The sequence below is a fragment of the Canis lupus genome, chromosome 24 (assembly GCF_048164855.1).
Source record: "Canis lupus baileyi chromosome 24, mCanLup2.hap1, whole genome shotgun sequence".
Classification (NCBI taxonomy): Eukaryota; Metazoa; Chordata; class Mammalia; order Carnivora; family Canidae; genus Canis; species Canis lupus.
The window spans coordinates 6083486-6102152 of NC_132861.1; the positions used below are offsets into that span (position 1 = coordinate 6083486).

The 18667-nt window shown below is 37.3% G+C and overlaps 1 protein-coding gene across 6 annotated transcripts in view; it reads left to right on the plus strand.

The window, feature by feature from the left end:
* Positions 1-7886, plus strand: part of SOHLH2 (spermatogenesis and oogenesis specific basic helix-loop-helix 2) — a 73814-nt gene extending 65928 nt beyond the window's left edge. The window contains exon 12 of one of the 6 annotated variants that reach the window (XR_012017057.1): positions 7178-7310. Coding sequence is in view for 5 of the 6 variants with exons in the window: in XM_072797405.1 (XP_072653506.1) it covers positions 7178-7348 (171 nt within the window). In the remaining variant the exon portion in view is untranslated. Of the gene's footprint in view, positions 1-7177 lie in introns of all 6 variants that reach the window. The other 5 variants (XM_072797412.1, XM_072797405.1, XM_072797408.1 and 2 more) reach the window with 5 other exon arrangements.
* Positions 7887-18667: the final 10781 nt, after the last annotated feature.

An 18667-nucleotide genomic window follows, 5' to 3' on the forward strand; every position in this document is an offset into this window, starting at 1 on the left:
TTGCTGTATGCAACTGTAATTTCTTCAAGGCACTGATGCATTTTTTTTTGTGGGGAAAGCTGTTTCATATAATATCAACATTATATAAGATTAGCATTCTATTTATATAATTTGATAAATAAATCTCACTTATTTACCAGTTAAAGATCTATTGGTAATGCATTTAGCTTACTTTATTTTCAACTTCTTTCCACTTCGTAGAAATGCTCCTCTATGTAGCAAAATTCTTCAAAAGGATTTATACTTTGTGTCTCCAATCTCTCTAATTCTCTCTTAAACCCATGCTACAGGGGTTTGACCCCAGTATGGGCTTTTTAAAAAAAATAATTTATTTGTGAGAGAGTGGCTGGGGGGGCAGTGTGCAGAGGGAGAGAATCTCAAGCATACTCCCTGCTGACCTCGGAGCTGGACTTGGGGCTCGAACTCATGACCCCAAGATCATGACCTAAGCCAAAAGTATGAGCTGGACACTCAACCTATTGAGCCACCCAGGCATCCCAGGTTTTTTTTTTCAGGTAACTCAAAACCTGAATATTGCTCTCCCTATATCAACTGCTCAGAATCTTTATTTTTTCTACCAATCAACTGAAGACCATGCTTTTGTGTATATCTTCTGACCAAAAAAGAGGAATCAAATGACACTCTGAAGCCAGGTTAAACATGAAGCCAATAGTGCAAAAGCTTTGGAGTCAGACAAACCTCCATCATTTATGAGGGGGTTACTACCAGCAGGTTGCCTTACCCCTCTACACTGGTCTCATTTGTGAAAATGAAGAGTTAATAGAGCCTGGTCATGGGAAAATTCAGTGAGAAAACGGGCCTGGCACACAGTCACCATTACGTGTTAGCTGCTATGATTATTGCTGTTGATGCTATTATTGTTCCCATCTGAGGCCAGTGGGGGCAAATGAGTTTTGTGTCAATGGATACCCACACCCACCCCAAATCCTACTGGGAAGCAGCTGCCTCTACTTCTTTTTCAGGCTGCTTTGTTGGACTTCCCGCCTGCTGCAGGCACCAATCAATAACATGGATGGAGCCCTGTGTGTGAGATGAGGCAGGGGGAGGGGGTTTGTAAGAGAGGGAGATGATCACTGAAAAAGTAACAGCAGATCTATAAACCCAGCACCCCATGGGTGCAGGAAACGCTAGCATTTAATTGGCCTTTCTCCATTTACATCTGGAGTCTCTAATGAAATGTTAAGCTTTGTAAAGACAGAGAATGTGTCCTTTCTTTCTTGAGTCCCTCCACACAGCTGATTTTAGATAGCTAAGTCAACAGCCTTTAGTCTTTTTTCTATTGATTCACACAATGGATGTCATTTACAAGAGTACTCAGGTTCACAGGGATGCTCAAGATTTTGTGACATTCCCAACATACCAGCCACCTGTAATTCCTCTTAATCCCATCCAGAATGCAAGGGAGAGTGACAAATATAGGAATCCACTTTAGCTCCAAATCACTTTTCCAAAAATGAGTATTTTTCATGTCTATCTTTATTGTTCATAAAGATTTACTAATTTACTTTGACACCTCACACTAACCATCACCATTTTGACAAGCAACTTTCTGGATGCAATAGGATTAAACAGGCTAAGGAGCTAGCTATGAAGAGGTGGGAAGAGAAGAGTATGGGAATGTTTATCAGTGCTTCCCTGCAAATGTTACGGGGCTTTTCTTTTCAACTTGACCCTCCTGCAGGAGCAGAAAGTTTCTTGCAAAAGGGGCTTAAAGGACTTTTCCTTTCTCTTCAGCAGATCACAACCTGCATAGAAAATAGGAATTTGTTGCTCAGATGGGGGCAGTGATTTCAATGGCTGGTGTCCAAGATAAAAAAGAATAATCTCAATGTTTATATGATACCAACATCTGAAAATAATGTTTGGCAAATATTCTTGCATGATGGGAGAATGAGAAAGGCACAAAATTATTACAAGAGGGGGAGACTTGCTGTATCAGGTCAAAGAAGATGGCCAAGAGGGTTGAGGCCCAATTAACAATTGTGTGAAAAGACACTGGATCATAGAGAGGGTTGTGGGTTAAAGCAAAGCAGAAGCTGAACTCCTGTTTATCCCAACCAGCCCTCTTCCTCCCTCTTTGTGAATGAGCCAGAAAACTTTTGAGTCATCCTTGATTCCTCTTTCTCTCAGACCCTCCATCTGATTGATGAGCAAATGCTGTCTGCTCAAGTTTTAAAATGTTACCGGAACCCGACCACGTCACACCATCTCCTCTGTAACTGTTCTCAACCAAGTCACCAATATTTCCCACCTCGGTTATTGCAACAGCCTACTAACCAGTCTCTCTGCTTCCCTCCTTGCCCCTTACAATCTGTGTTTTTTTTTTTTTCCCCCACACAGTAACCAGAATGATCTTTTTAATATTTAAATCAGATGTCATTCCTTTACAGACCTCCAGTGGCCTCTCATCTTGTCCATTGAAAGCCAAAGGCTTTGCCTTGGGTCTGAGAGACCTTAGATGACCTTGACCCTTGCAACCTTTCTCACATCATCTCAGACAACTCTTGCCTCAGACAACTCACTCTGCCAATCCCAGTGGTCACTTTGGTGTTCCTTGAACAAGCCTACCTCAGGCACTTCGCACTTGCAACTCTTTCTACAAATTATTTTCTTCCAGAAATTTGCTTGGCTAACATTTCATTCAGGTCACTGCTCAAAGCCTTTATCACCAAAGAGACTTTGCCCTTCTGTATGGGCACCTGCCTCAGCAGTCAATATTGGTGAGCAAATTAGTAGTGTTGACCTGTGCAAAATTTCTAGAAGTTTATTTATATGTTTTGTTTTAAGGACCTCAAATGGAAAGCTTCTGTATCAGAGATTAGTTAAGTTCATTTTTTTTTGTTTATTATCCTCAGCGCTTTGTTGCTTTTCCATTAAAAACTCCTTCTTTACTTATTTTAGAGAATGGTAATTTGGGGACTTTTGGAATTTAAATCCATTTTTAAACACAGGTATGTATTTTTGTAACTTGTTTTTCACACTGCCACTGATTGTGTTTCATCCAGCCTTAGTTCAGAGACCCTTAATTACAGAAACCACAGGGAAGCACATGACGAGGCTAATTGTATTGATGAGAAGGAAAATATCAAATTAATAGACCTAATGCTTGGAATCTAAGATACTTATGAAGGGCTTTTTTCCCCCCGCTTCTTCAAAATATAGGTAGGTATAATGTTATGTGGAGTCGGGAAAGTCATAACTCATTTTGACATTTTTTTTAAAGATTTCGCTTATTTATTCATGAGACACACACACACAGAGATAGAGAGAGAGGCAGAGACATAGGCAGAGGGAGAAGCAGGCTCCAATGCAGGGTGCCCAATGTAGGACTTGACCCCGGGACTCCAGGATCACACCCTGGGCTGAAGGTGGCGCTAAACTGCTCAGCCACCCAGGGATCCCTCATTTTGACAGTTTATTTATTTATTTATTTATTTATTTTATTTTTTTTCATTTTGACAGTTTAAACCCCCAAAGCTACTTATTTATGAGGCTTTGGGTATTTTGTATTTACCTAATTCAATCACATGGTGACAGTTATGCTTGGGTGTGGATCCCTGCAATCCCTGCATGGAAATAGGCATCCCCTTATTGTGTTCACACAGACCTTTTGCATCTCAAGGGGGATTAGCAGCTGCTGTAGAGTCTGATAAGCCCAGTTCTGAGAAGGGAACCCTAAAGAGACCCTGGTATGGTTGGAGGGAAGGCCCAGCAGTGATTTCCATTTGGGGAGCCTGGGCTAGAGCACAGCACGCCTTCATTAGAGGACCTTCCCACCAACCAGGCTGTAGATCCCTCACCAGCCTTCTGGCAATGCTCCATGCTCAGGGCTGGGGGAGGATGACCAGGCTTATATGGCTGCCACTGGCAGCATTCTCCTACTCTAGGGAGACCCCATGATGACCCCTGCCCTAGGGCCTGACAGCTGGGGGCCCAGCACCTCCCACCCCCGCTGTCACTCTTAAGTGGTCAGTGATTAGTAATCAGCTCCAACATCCATGTGGGAGGTGCCCGACCCACCTTCACATGCAGCCTGTGAACCAGTGCCTGGAAATTTCCTTCACAGTCTGCTTTTGCATCTAGAAACGCAAGGTTATTAAAGTAATATGTTTGACTCCTACCCCTGGGGCTGGGGAAAGTGACCACCAATTTCAGGGAAGAGTTATTTCTTTCTCTGCCACCCTAGTTGTAGTGACATTCTCTTAGTTCTGTTTTCCTGACCAGGAAGATAAGGAAAGAAGTACAGCTGTACCAGCTGATTATAGCCAGACTGGGGAGGCATCCATGCTAGTTACCGCCAAAACTCTGCGTGACCTGGGGCCAGTAATCCTCAGCTTCTTTAATTGTGAAATAAAGCATTTAAATAAGTTGTTTAAATTTTAGTTGCTTTCTGAGCATTAATCAGACTCCAAAAATTGAGGCATTTTCTCCCACTGAGGTCAGATATAGCAATTCCATCTGCTGTTTCCTTATGGCAATATTTTTATCAGTGTCAGGTAAGGGACAATTGACCAATTTGCCAGGTATCGATTTTGGTAAAAATTTTTATATTCTTTTTTCTTTCTTTTTTTTTTAGCTTTGATGAGGTATAATCGACAAGTAAAATTATAATATATTTAAAGTGTACAATGATATACATAAACATTTTGAAATCATTCCCACAATCCAGTGAACACATCTATCACCTCACATATTTACCTTTGTGTGTGTGAGAGAACACTTTTCTTCTCTTTTAACAAATTTTAGGTGTACAGCACAGTGTAATCAACTATAGCCATTATTAGATCCTGAACTTTATTCATCCTACAGCTGAAAGTTGTGTGCTTTTACCAACCTTTCCCCATTTCCCTCACCTCCTACCCCCTGCCAATCACCATTCTACTCTCTGTTCTATGAGCTTGACATTTTTAGGTTTCACATATAAGTCATAATATGAAGTAGTTGTCTTTTTCTGGTTTGTTTCGCTTAGAATAATGCCCTCAATGTTCATTCATGTTGTTGCAAGTGACAGAATTTCCTTCTTTTTTAAGACTGAATAGTATTCCTCTGTGTGTGTGTGTGTGTGTGTGTACGTACACACATTTGCTTCATCCCTTCATCTTTGTCCACAGACACTTGGATTGTTTCCATACCTTGGCTATCATGAATAACGCTATAATGAACATGAGCATATAGATACTTCCTTGAGATAATGGTTTTGTTTCCTTTGGATACCTATCCAGAGATAGGATGAATTCTATAGTAGATCTATTTTTAACTTTTAAGGAACCTCCATTTTTTCCCCACATTCCCACCAAGAGTGCATGAAGGTTCCCTTTTCTCTACATTCTTGCCAGCATTTATCTCTTTTGTCTTTTTGATAACACATATCCTAACGGTTGTGAGGTAATAGCTCATTGTGGTTTTGATTTGTATTTCCCTGATGATTATCAACATTGAGCATCTTTTCATGTACCTATTGGCCATTTGCATGACTTCTTTGGAAAAATGTCTATTCAGGTTCTTTGCCCATTTTAAATTGGGTTACTTATTTTTTTCTATTGAATTATATGAGTTTGTATATTTTGGATACTAAACTCTTATTGATATGTAGTTTGCAAATATTTTCTCATATTCCATAGGTTGCATTTTCATTTTGTTGATGGTATTCTATGCTATACAGAAGCTTTTTAGTTTGATATACTCCTACTTGTTGATTTTTGCTTTTGTTGCCTTTGCTTTAGGTGTCAAATCCAGGAAGTCATTACCAAAACCAATGTTAAGGAGATTACTACCTATGTTCTCTTCTAGAGGTGTTACAATTTCAGGTCTATGTTCAAGTCTTTAGTGAATTTTGAGTTGACTTTGTTATTGGGTAAGATAGACACCCAGTTTCATTTGTTTATATGTGGATATTGAGTTTTCCCAAAATCATTTGAAAAGACTATTCTTTCCCCACTGTGTATTCTTGGGGCCTTTGCCAAAAAAATTAATTGATTTTATATGCTTGAATTTATTTTATGACAGCACCAGCTTGTTCTGATTACTATAGCTTTGTAATATGGTTTGAGATCAGGAAGTTTGCTTTGCCTAAAGTTCAGGGTCTTTTGTGGTTCCATACAAATTTCAGGATTATTTGTCTTATTTCTGTGACAAATGTCATTGAAATTTTGATAGGGTTGCATTGAATCTGTAGATCACTTGGGTAGTATGGACACATTGTAAATGGAACTAGTTTCTTAATTTCTCTAGTAGTTTGTTATCAGTGAATGGAAATGCATATTGATATTGGTTTTAAATCCTGCAACTTCACTGAATTTGTTTATTATTCCAACAGTTTTTTTTGGTGAAGTCTCTCCAGTTTTCTATATATAGTATCATGACATCTGCAGATAAAGACAATTTTACCTCTTCCTTTTCAATTTGGATGACTTTTATTCTTATTTTTATTTTCCTAATTGTTCTGGGTAGGACTTCCAGTACTGTTAAATAAAAGTGGCAAGAGTAAATATCCTTGTCTTTTTCCTGATCTTAGAGGAAAAGCTTTCAGTTTTTCATCATTAAGTGTGATGTTATCTGTGGTCTTGTTATACATGGCCTTTACTATGTTGAGGTATATTTAATTTGTTGAGAGTTTTTATCATGAATCTGTATTGAATTTTGTCAAATGCTTTTTCTGCATCTGTTGAGATAATTATATGATTTGTATCTTTCATTTTGTTAATGTGTTATCACGTTGATTGATTTGTGAATGTTGAGTCATCCTTACATACCAGGAATGAATCCCACTTGATCACAGTGTATGATCCTTCTAATATACTATTGAATTTTGGTTTTCTAATGTTTTATTGAATACTTTTGCATTTACTGTCTTGATTTTTCATATTGCGTTAGAGTTTCCCAGCTCACTCAGCCTTGGGACAGAAGAGGAGAGTTAATAGTCATCGTGGGGTTTGGTTCTATTTAGTTACATTGAACCTTTCCCAAGCAAGGTCTCAGGGCTCATGTGCTTTGTTCCTACTGCAACTCTGCCTCCATCCCTGGCTTCTTGGTACTTATTCAGGCCAGGCCCCAGAGGCAAGAGTGCTTAGCGTCTGCATAAATATTTTGCCTTTCCCATTTGCTCTTAGGATAGTCTCCATCTTATTCTTTCGTTTGTTCATTTCATTAATTTCAGAAACCCCAGAATCTGATCCTTGCCTTCCTCCATCAAATTGGAAGAAGCTCAAGCCTCCTCCAAGGTGTTTCCTGCAAAGCGACTCACACAATTGCTTTTTTGAGTCAAGCCTCAGGGAAGATCCCTGATTCCTTCATCAGTACCTCCATCCCCTGTGAACAGTCCATCTAATAGCTTACCATATTCCACAACATCTCTTTAAGTTCCCTCAGCATCTGGAAGGTTGGCCTCCTGGAAGAGACATTGATTTGGGACCCATAGACTAGACGGAGTTCCAGCTTTTCTAAATAAAACTTTGTGACTGGACACATTCCTGGTCTGAAACTTAGTCTGCTCATCTGTAAAATGGGAGTCATAAGAGTTTTATAGGAATCGAATAAAATAACGTGTGACAAAGTAGTCTATGGATTATTTAAAGCATTATACACTGGTTTTTGTTTGTGCTTATTTTTGTTTGTTTTCATGTAGTAGAGTGTGGTAACTAGAAGCACAACTTCTGTTAGACTTCTGTTTGAAGCCAGGCTTTACTATTCACTGATTTTGTAACTATGGATAAGTGACTTTAACCCCTTTTTGACCCAGCTTTAACATCTATTAAATGGAGATAATAATATCTGTATTTTAGAATTATTGAAATATTAAGTGAGATCATTTTGTTAAGTACTTACTATAGTTTTTAATATATCATAATAAATAATAGTTGCTTTTTTATGCCTTCATTATAAGAATATTACTGATTCTGAGGATGTTTTTGGCCTCAAAAATGGGTCCTTTAGACTTTTAATGTACCTCCTTTTGTTATCCATATCAAAATTCTTATCTTTAGAAATAAATGCATATAAATCTGTCTCACTTAATTTCAAATACTTTTGAAAGTATTTGAAACTATAGAAAGTATTGAAAGTATAGAAAATACTTTTTTTAAGATTTTATTTATTTATTTGAGAGAGAGAGAGCACAGAGTAAGAGGCAGAAGCAGACTCCCCCTTCCCCCCTCCCCACTGAGCAGAGAGTCTGATGAAAGGGCTTGATCCCAAGACTCTGGGATCATGACTGAGCCAAAGGCAGATGCTTAACCCACTGAGGCACCCCCAAAATATTTTTTCAGTAGTTTGAAAATACATAAAAATACAGTGCCCTAGCTTCTTAGCAGCTGAGATTATTTAATTTGACTATTCGTTCTTAAATTCAATCAAGATTTCACTAGGAAACTCATGGAAAAATCAATCCTCAGAGACTGGTGTTCTAAGGGAAGGTCTTTCTTGTGGGAATAGTGGACCCGAAGTAACTATTTTGAGAAAAGAGTTGAGCAAATGAAACTAACGAGCTTTTGCCTAAGCCCTTTTGCCAATACACCAAAAGGCTTCATAATTAGGTAAGTGTGTGTGTCAAGGTTGTTTACGGAACTTCTTGGGGGAAATGTAGTCCTGCAGTGGGATGGGACCTTTAGGAGATGCTCTCCTGGGGCATGTCTTTTGTGTCCACAAGTGGCCCTTCTGAGGAAAATGAGACTCTGACCATGAAGTATTTGCTTCTGGAATAGAAAACTGTAGTTACTTTTGCTCATGCATCTGTGGTTAGCTGAAAGATTGCTGGGGGCTGGCTGCTGTAGCACCACCTCAACCGGGAAAACTTAGTCTCTGCTCCATGTGACTTCTTCAGCAGGCTTGTTTTCTGGGCATTTGCAGGAAGCAAGAGAATAAGTGAAAGGTGTGCTTATGTTTGGGGCTCTGATTTCAAAGTCTCTTTTGCTGCATTCTGTTGGCAATAGCAACAGAATGGAAAGCCAGCCTAGATAGAAGAGGAGAGCAAATAGACCACTTCTTGATGAGAGGAACTGCAAAATCACATTGGGAAGGGAGAAACAACGTATCACAGCCATTTTTGCAATCAACCACATATGGTAGAACTGCTATGTTGCTCTCTAGATAAGCTGTAGTAATTTTTCTTCCCTCTTGCTGTATGTGAGAGTTTCTGTTCCCCATACATTCTTGGCAACAACTTGCTAGGATGCAGTCAATTTTTTTATCAGTCTGATAACAAAAGCTAACTGGTATCACATTGCTATTTGATTTTAATTTCCTTATTGCTAGTGAGGTTGAGCATATCTTCATATATTTATTAGCAATTTGGATTTATTCTGAGAATCACCAGATCATATCCTGCTAATTTTTATATTTGTTTGATTTGTTTTGCTTGAGTTTTATGAATCCTTTCACATTCTAATTCTTTAAATGCCATGTCATTGAAAATTTCTCCCTTTTCATTTGTCCTTTTAACTTTGCCTCTCATGTCATCTGCCATAGGCAAAAATGTTGTATGTTTATGCAGTAAAATATGCCAGTGTTTTCCTTTATGAGTTGTGCTTTTTGTGACTTAAGTCACTCTCAATTTTAAGACCTTTAATATATTACTCTATTTCTTTCTAAAAATAATTTTAAAATTTGCATTTTATATTCAGTTCCCTAATATATCTGGGATTTATTTCTGTATATTGTATAAAGGCAACGATCTAATTTTACTTTCACTTTACCAATATTCTCAATCCACTTTTTGAAGAGTGCATCTTTCTCCCACTGGTTTTTGATGCCATCCCTGTCACATACCAAGACTCCCTATGTGAGTGGGACTGTTCCTAGATTCTGAAAGTTCCATTGACTTATTTGTCAGCTGTGACGCAAACAATGTGCTGTTTTATTTATGATAATTTGACTATGGAATAGTTTCTTTTTTTTTTAAAGATTTATTTAATTTATTTATGATAGTCACACACAGAGAGAGAGAGAGAGAGAGGCAGAGACATATGCAGAGGGAGAAGCTCCCCATGCACCAGGAGCCCGACGTGGGATTTGATCCCGGGGCTCCAGGATTGCGCCCTGGGCCAAAGGCAGGTGCTAAACCGCTGCGCCACCCAGGGATCCCTATGGAATAGTTTCTAATAAACAAGAATACTTTCTATTCTTTTTCAAGATTGCTCAGCTATTTGTATATCTATACTTTTCCATATGAATTCTATATATCCCAGCATTTAAAAAATCTACTTTACCTTTGACTTTTCTATTCTGAAATACAGTGGGCATACATCCAGCAAATGGTGGTTTTCACTGGACACATAGAGTTTATTCCTCCCAAATTCATAGTCATTCCTTGTCAAGGGGACCTGTGCTCAGTGGGAAAAGGCTGGAATTATATTCTGCTATACCACCTCTCATCCTGATAGAGCCATTTCTGTTTTTCAATATTCCTACTTGCTGAATAATGCTATTAATGTAGAATCTTAAAAACACTAGGAATGGTTCTTTAAAAGATAGATAATTACTATAAATCCTATTTCTAATTAGAGCCCTAGTACTTTTTGAGTTCATATATAATTCCTCATCTCAGATGTCTCAGAATTTAGCCTTTTCACTTAGTCATTCAGCAAATATTTACTTAGGCTCTATTACATGGCTTGTTATTGTTTTAGGTTCAAGGGTAGAATAGCTTACACAGCAGTTCTTTAGGAAAGAAGAGACAAGATTATTTAATTTTATATGTGAAGGAACTAAATCACAGAAAAAACTAAATCACAGAAAAAAAATCTGTTAAACTAATTTGATTCAATACAAATTTCTTTGGCTGAGTGCTGACAAAAGTTCCATCTCAGACTATAGGGCAATGTGTTAGGCACTCAGGGATGGGAGTGTAGAAGATGAAGAAGAAACATCTTCCCTTCAACGTGGTCTCATCCAGTGTGACACCTTACAGTCGATATGTAGACATTACCTTGAATCCATAGAAGACCACTCACCTCCCTTCTGGGTGGATTTTGATTTCTTCCTCAAGCAGATAGACTCTAAATTGGTTTTTGAAGAATGGAGTATCATTGTCTGATTTCCAAGGAGATTATCATGTGAGACATACTGAGGGCCAGAGGAGATATTGGAACAAAAAGTACCTTAGGGAAAATACACATTAAAATACACATTAAAAGGAAAAGAGGATGTAGGGCCAACTGGAATGGAGCAAGTATTTAGAATAAGTTCTCCTTTACTTTTAGGTTAGTAAAAGTGAATGGATTAGGAGACCTGACATAAATTAAAATCATGTGCTGGCTCTCAGTGCTTTCTCATTACAATGCTAATTTCTTTCTAGAAGTAACTCCAGTGTAATCTCTTCTTCAACACCTTTTATAATTCACCACCTAGACTTAACCATTCTTCCATTTATGCCTGCTGTACTCTATGCATTTTTAACTCACAGCATCCATAATTGTCAACATACTCATTGATGTGATATCTCCCTGAGAACATGGACTGTATCTTTTAGGCTTTGTGTCTTGGCAACTAGCACAGTGCCTAATGTTGAATGAATTTTTGTTGACCAACTCACCAATTAATCCCTATTTTCTACGTATCCCTATTTCTGCGTATTTAATGCATCTTATGAGGTAGTAATCTGTAACACTGATGCAACACTTTGGTCACAGAATCTTGTGATTATGTGGGTGGTGATGCAGAGCATGATGTCATTCTGAAAAGAAAGCTCTAGAGAGTAGATTTGGCCAACAGTGCACAGAGAATGGTCTTTGAGCCACATGTCTCAAACTAGTCTAGGCTTTGTTGAAATTTATAGGAGATATTTTCTTAGTAATTGGACATTTTCTTCCTAAACTCATATACTTACCTTGTTCTATAACTTCAAACTCAAGTAACTCAAAGTTGTTTAAAAAAAGGTCTAAGAATACCAAATAAGTCTGGTTTTTCCTATATTTAGATTTTCTTCTGTTTTTAGATTAAACATTCCTTCTGCATTTCCCAGATACTCTTTATGACATTTGTCTTGAACTTTGAATGAATGATCATTTTGACATAGATGATGTGACACAGCTACGAAAGTCATTAACTATATTTTCCTTTAGTAAAGGGAAGTTGATTTTGTCAACTTGATAAGCACTCACTAAGAACTTGCCATGAGTCAAGTGCTATTTGAAGGAAGAGGAAGTATATTGAGATTAAAATTTTTTGAAATATACCCTTCAAAGAGCACACTACAGTTCTGTTGGAGAATCAAGACCAAGCTCAGAAAGCTGCAAATAAGACAAAATAAAAGCATAAGGCACTGGGTAGCTCAGAATATAAGTGCTAGAAGTGGGGTGAAAGGATCTTGAGAGGAGGTAGGACAGATTCATGGGCTTTCGAGTCAAATAAATCTTGTTATGAATCCTAGTTCTGCTATTACTAAGTAGACATGTAACCTAGGGCAAGTGACATAACCTATAAACCTCATTTTACTCATTTGTAAAGCTGGGCTACTATCTACCTCAAAGTTATTACAAATAAAGAATAGGATAGTATATGTAAAGCACAAGTGTCTGATACATCAGGGGGCTCAATAAGTAAAAGCTACTTTTATAAATAAGAAAATTACAGATTCTACATTCAACTACAGTCACCAGAAACATAGTTAATAGTGATAATACAAAAATAAAAATAAGGGACGCCTGGGTGGCTCTGTGGTTGAGCATCAGCCTTTGGCTCAGGTCGTGATCCCGGGGTCCCGGGATCAAGTCCCACATCGGGCTCCCTGTGAGGAGCCTGGTTCTCCCTCTGCCTGTGTCTCTGCCTCTCTGTGTGTCTCTTATGAATAAATAAATAAAATCTTTTAAAAAAAATTCTTTAAAAAAGTAAATAAAAAATAAAAATTAAAATTAAAAAAATAGTGATAATAATAATAAGTAATAGTGAACCCCCATGTGCCCAGCATTCTGTTAAGTACTCTCTGCATTTTCTCATGTAATGCTTATAACAACTGTATGATAAGTATTATCACTTTACTTTTAGAAAAGGGAAAAACCTAAGGGGAGTTGCTTACATTTTAAAAAATTTCACAACTAGTAAATTTGACTTTTAAACAGGTCCTAGGTCTAATTGACACTGGACAAGTTTAATCTTCATTCAGGATCAGAATTTGTTATCTGAGATTTGAATGCTGTTGCTAATCTGTACATACTTAGTCAATCTTTGGACTTCAGTTCCCTTCTCAGTTTGAGTAAAATTTAACAAAACCAAAGGCCTGTTTTATAAAGTCAGATTCATAATGAATGCCAGTCTGCTCTTGGACTCTTACTGGAAATTGAGGATAACCTGGTAGCTTGATACTATTGCTAATCTCAGTTTACTGATTAGGACCTTAGGAACAAAAGCAGGCCATATTATGTTAAGACCTCCTCTGGAGACTAGCCATGATCAATACTTATATTAGCCTCCAGAGAGAAAACATTTCCAAGCAGACACATGTGGAAAATTGGGAGTGGGGTGTGAGGTACCTGCTAGGCTAAGAATGAGATTAAAAAAATGTAAGAAAAACGAGATACACCATCACCCCACTTCCTATCAATATTAAAGAAAGTGCACTTTACAGACAGAGGACTAGTAACTCTGTCCAAAAAGTGCTTTAAGATAGAAAAATATCAAATCAACATGAAGCTACTGTAAAAAGAAAATAAAATCAAACATTTCATCTAATAAGTATTGTTCTCCAGAAACTAACAATGAAGCAGTAGGATACCATAACACTGTACTCTAAACTGAACTAAATAGTCTCTAATAAGCATTTTGAGATATTAAAAATACCCCCAATCAAAACTTATAAAACTAAAAACAAAAATGGACAAAACAAACAGTGGGAAGAAATGCAATAAAAGATGCTCAAGCTCTGAAAGAAATCCCACAGATTATTAGGGACTAAGAGAGAGCAGAGTTGAATGGAAATCTAATGAAGATATTTAGGCAGGAAAACAACAAAGAAAATGAAAATGAGGTAAAAAGATGTAAAAAAAAAAAAAAAAGGAGAACCTGGGTTGCTCAGTCAGCTGAGCATCCAACTCTTGGTTTTAGGTCAGGTCATGATCTCCTGGGTCATGGGATGGAACTCTGTGTTGGGCTCCATGCTCAGCAGGGAGACTGCTTGAGATTCCTCCCCACACACATCTGCTTGCTCTCGTTCTCTCTCTCTCTCTCTCTGTCTCAAATAAATAAATCTTTAAAAAAAAATTAAAATTTAAGGGAAAAGTGGTAGAAGTAAACAACAGGCAAAGAAGGTCTGATACATATATAATGGAGCCCCTAACAAAATAATGGAACACAACTAATGTTTAAAAGTATAATATAAGAAATCCTAATGAAGATAAGAGAAAACAAGTCTACTTAGTGAAAAGGTTTAGCAGGTACCTGGAAAGATTAACTGTGATAAATAACCCTAGAAAAATAAAAGAAAAACCCTCAGGACCTCCAGAACAAAAGATCACATTACCTATAAAAGTAAGAAAATTAGGCTAGCATCAGATTTATCAAGAGCCATATACAAAGAAAAGAAATAGTGGAACAAGGTTTTCAAGAAACTCAAGGAAGTAAAATGTGAGCCAAGGATTTTTTTTTTTAAATCCTGCCAAGATGTTCTTCAAGTACCAAGACTAAAAAACCAAAACAAAAACAGTTTTGCACATGCAACAGCTCAAAGAATACAAAGAAGTACTTTCTGAACAATCTGCTCAGGATGAATTCATCCAACCAATGGAGAACTGGGGAGACTTGGCAGAAGATGTCAAGAATTTAAGTTATTTAAGTGTAAAGCGAATATTAAAGCAAAGATGGGGACATTGGTGGAAGAATAATATAAAGGTGATATAGTCTGATGACGTAGAAAGAATGTAACTAAAAAATGAAAGAAGATAAAAGTGAGATCATTGACTGACTCTTTTAATTGGTGAGACCTGAAGGATATGATTTTAAACTGACAAACCTGTAAGAGGTTAAAGAAGGAAAAAAGGAGATTAATGGCACTATAAGTGGTAAACACACAAAACACTCACTAGAAGAAAAATGCAAATCTTCTTAAAAACCAAAACAAATCAGGCAAGGAAGACACGCCAAATAAAAATTAAAGCAACATAAATCCGGGATCCCTGGGTGGCACAGTGGTTTGGCGCCTGCCTTTGGCCCAGGGCGCAATCCTGGAGTCCTGGGATCGAGTCCCACGTCGGGCTCCTGGTGCATGGAGCCTGCTTCTCCCTCTGCCTATGTCTCTGCCTCTCTCTCTCTCTCTCTCTCTGTGTGTGTGTGACTATCATAAATAAATAAAAAATTTTTTAAAAAAGCAACGTAAATGCAACATACTAATACACATAAAATGATTTAGCATAATTGAGCCTACACAAATCTGATATCAATAAATGTGAATGGGTTTTAACTCACCCATCAAAAGAGAATAATTTCAAGTAAGCTCCTAAAGCAAAACCCAACTCTATGCTGTTTACAAGGAGCATAGCTAAAGCACCTCTACTTTAAGCCAAGTTAGTCTCTGGGCTAGTGTAGACCTCACTCATTATGCTGGTCCCCTGCAGAACTGCTCAGGCTGCAGTGTGCCTTGCTGCATGATCCCCAAATGTACTGAAAGATGCTGGAAAAAATATCTTGTGTGATTTAAAATGTTTTAGCCCATGGTCTTTATTATAGAGCCCTGTGGGAAAAATTCCTGCTCAGCTCTTATTTTAAGAACAATTTTATGTCTTTTGAGTATTGTGTTAGTTTTTAGTTTTAAAAGCATGACTCTCGGGATCCCTGGGTGGCGCAGCGGTTTGGCGCCTGCCTTTGGCCCAGGGCGCGATCCTGGAGACCCGGGATCGAATCCCACGTCGGGCTCCCGGTGCATGGAGCCTGCTTCTCCCTCTGCCTATGTCTCTGCCTCTCTCTCTCTCTCTCTGTGACTATCATAAATAAATAAAAATTAAAAAAAAATAAAAGCATGACTCTCAGAATGCTTGGCAACAAGTTTTATCTTAATTGGAAACAAGTGCATATGTCATTAGTTTTGTTTTTTCAACCTTATTCTACTCTATTTTATGTGCTCATCTTTATTTTTCTTGTATAATTTCCAGCTCTTTTATAATCTTATTATATTATCTTTTTTAAGCTGCCTTAAATACTTTATGGAAAGGATGCAGCATAAAAGAATAAATAAATGAAATGTTTCAAATGTTACTTGCTATTACAAATATTGAAAAGATTAGGTTGTTTGGGAAGGAAATACAGATTTTCTGCCTTAAAAGAGATCTGTGGCATACCAGTCCCCTCATCCAGGCAGTGGGGAGTGAGAGGTCTTCTGAGGTCGCTAGGAGGCTCTAAGATGCTTCTCGCTATTTCATGAACTACCTCCATCAGTACTTTGGCTTTGCAAACACTTGTTTTGTCCTCCCTGTTGACTTTTATGAGTGGAAGGCTCACACTGAGGCAAGTTTTTCTATACTCTCATTAGTTTGTTTCTTGTTTGGGGAGAATATATTAAGATCCTTAGTATTATAACGCTTTTTCTCAAAGGGCTTCTATTTAATAAACTTGAAAAAAATTATATTTTTAGCCTCCACTGTGTTTTCTTCTTGTGCTTTTTCCTCTTTTAAATTTATAAAGAGAAAGTCCAGTGCTATAAAGTATTTATATTTAAAATATACTTTACTTAAGTATTTATATATATGAATTTTGATTTTTTTAAATACTTTTAACTACTTTTTCTATACTTGTATCCTTCTGTAAGGTGACATTGGCCCTTTCTACTCATTTTCTACCAGCGGCCAGGTCAAGTTGTGTAGCATTGATTCTTATTTAATGGGAAGATGCATAGGCAAAAAAGAGAGAAAGAGAATAACAGGACACATTGTAAAGACTTCAAGGATATGAAGACTAACACATAGCAAGAGAAAATATATTACTTCATTATTCAATAGACACTTAATTGACCACCTACTATGTTGCAGTCACTGACTAACTCCTCTGGGGAGAAAGTGTCAAGAAAACATAGCAACATAGTTTTTGACTTTACAAATATTGGCAGGGAAGACAACAAGCAGGTTTGCAAGAAGGCAAGTAAATAATAATATAGTAAGCATTGTGATATGGTAGAGCACGTGGTATGGTAGCACACCAGAGGGCTCCTAGCCCAGACTTGGGTCAGAAAGTCTTTCTGGTGGAAGTAACATCCAGGATGAGGACTTGAGAATGAGTAAGCAAAAGAAAGAAAAGAAGGAAGGAAAGAAGGAGCAAGCAGGAGAGAGGAAATAAGATGAGGGAGGGGAGGAAGAAAGGAAAGAAGGAAGGAAGGAAAAAGAAAATAGAAAAAAGGAAAGTGAAAAGAAAGTTTCAAGCATAGAAAACAAATTATTGTTAAGAAAAAGCTTGACATGGGGCACCTGGGTGACTCCATCAGTCAAGCCTCTGACTCTTGATTTTGGCTCAGGTCATTATCTCAGGATTTTGAGATCGAGCCCTGTGTCAGGCTCCATGCTGAATGTAGAGCCTGCCTAAGATTCTCTCCCTCACAACCTCCCCTGCACCCCTATAGCACCACTTGTGCATGGTGTTTATCTCCTAAGAATAAAAAGAAAGGAAAGAAAAGAAGAAAAAGAAGAATCAGAGAATTGAAGGTACAAAGACAGCTCAATGAACTATTTTCAAAAATTGATGGGTTATTCCCAGAAGTAGAGACTCATGAATTCTTTCATCCCCAGTGGATTGATGGAAGAGAAGCCATAGATCATGAAGAAATAAAAATCAGCTAACTGAACTTTTATTTAACTATAAATAAATATTTATTTATTGTGGTATAATTGACAGTACATATTTAAAGTGCACAATCTGATAAACTTTGACAAATGTATATACCTGTGTAATCATCACCACAATCAAAATAATAAATATATCCACTGCCCACAAGTATTCCCCTGCCCCTTGATGATTTCTCCTTCCTGCCCCACATCCCATCTCAAGGCAACCATTGAATCACTAAGGAATAGTTGCACTTTTTAGAGTTTATATGAATGGAATTCTGTAGTAATTATTCTTTTTATAAATCTGGATTTTTAAAAAACTCAGCATAATTATTTTGAGATTTACCTGTGTTTTATGTAACATATTCCATTCCTTTTTGTTGCTAAGTAGTATTCTACTGTATGGATGTACCAAAATATATTGATCATTTGCTAACTGATGGACATTTGGCTTGTTTCCAGTTTTAGACTATTACAAATAAAGATGATGCAAACATTCTTGTCCAAGTATTTTTATGGAAATATACTTTCATTTCTCCTGAGTAATTAGGAATAGAATGGCTGGATCATATGGTAGGGTATGTGTTCACTTTTTTAGAACGTGGCCAAAGTATTTTCTGAGGTGGTTGTGCCATTTTACTTTCTCTCAGAAGTAAATGAGTCCCAATCTCTCTATATCCTTATCAACATCTGATAAGTCTAGTCTTTTAATTTTAGCCATAGTAATGGATTTTAGTGATATCTTTTTGGCTCGGTTTACATTTACTTCACAATTAATGATTTTGACCTTATTTGCCATCAATATATTGTCTTTGTGTTCATTAAAATCCTTTCCCCACTTTTTAATTAGTTTGCCTTCTTATTGAATTTTTAGAGTTTATCTATTCTGTATTCAAGTCCTTCATCAGAAA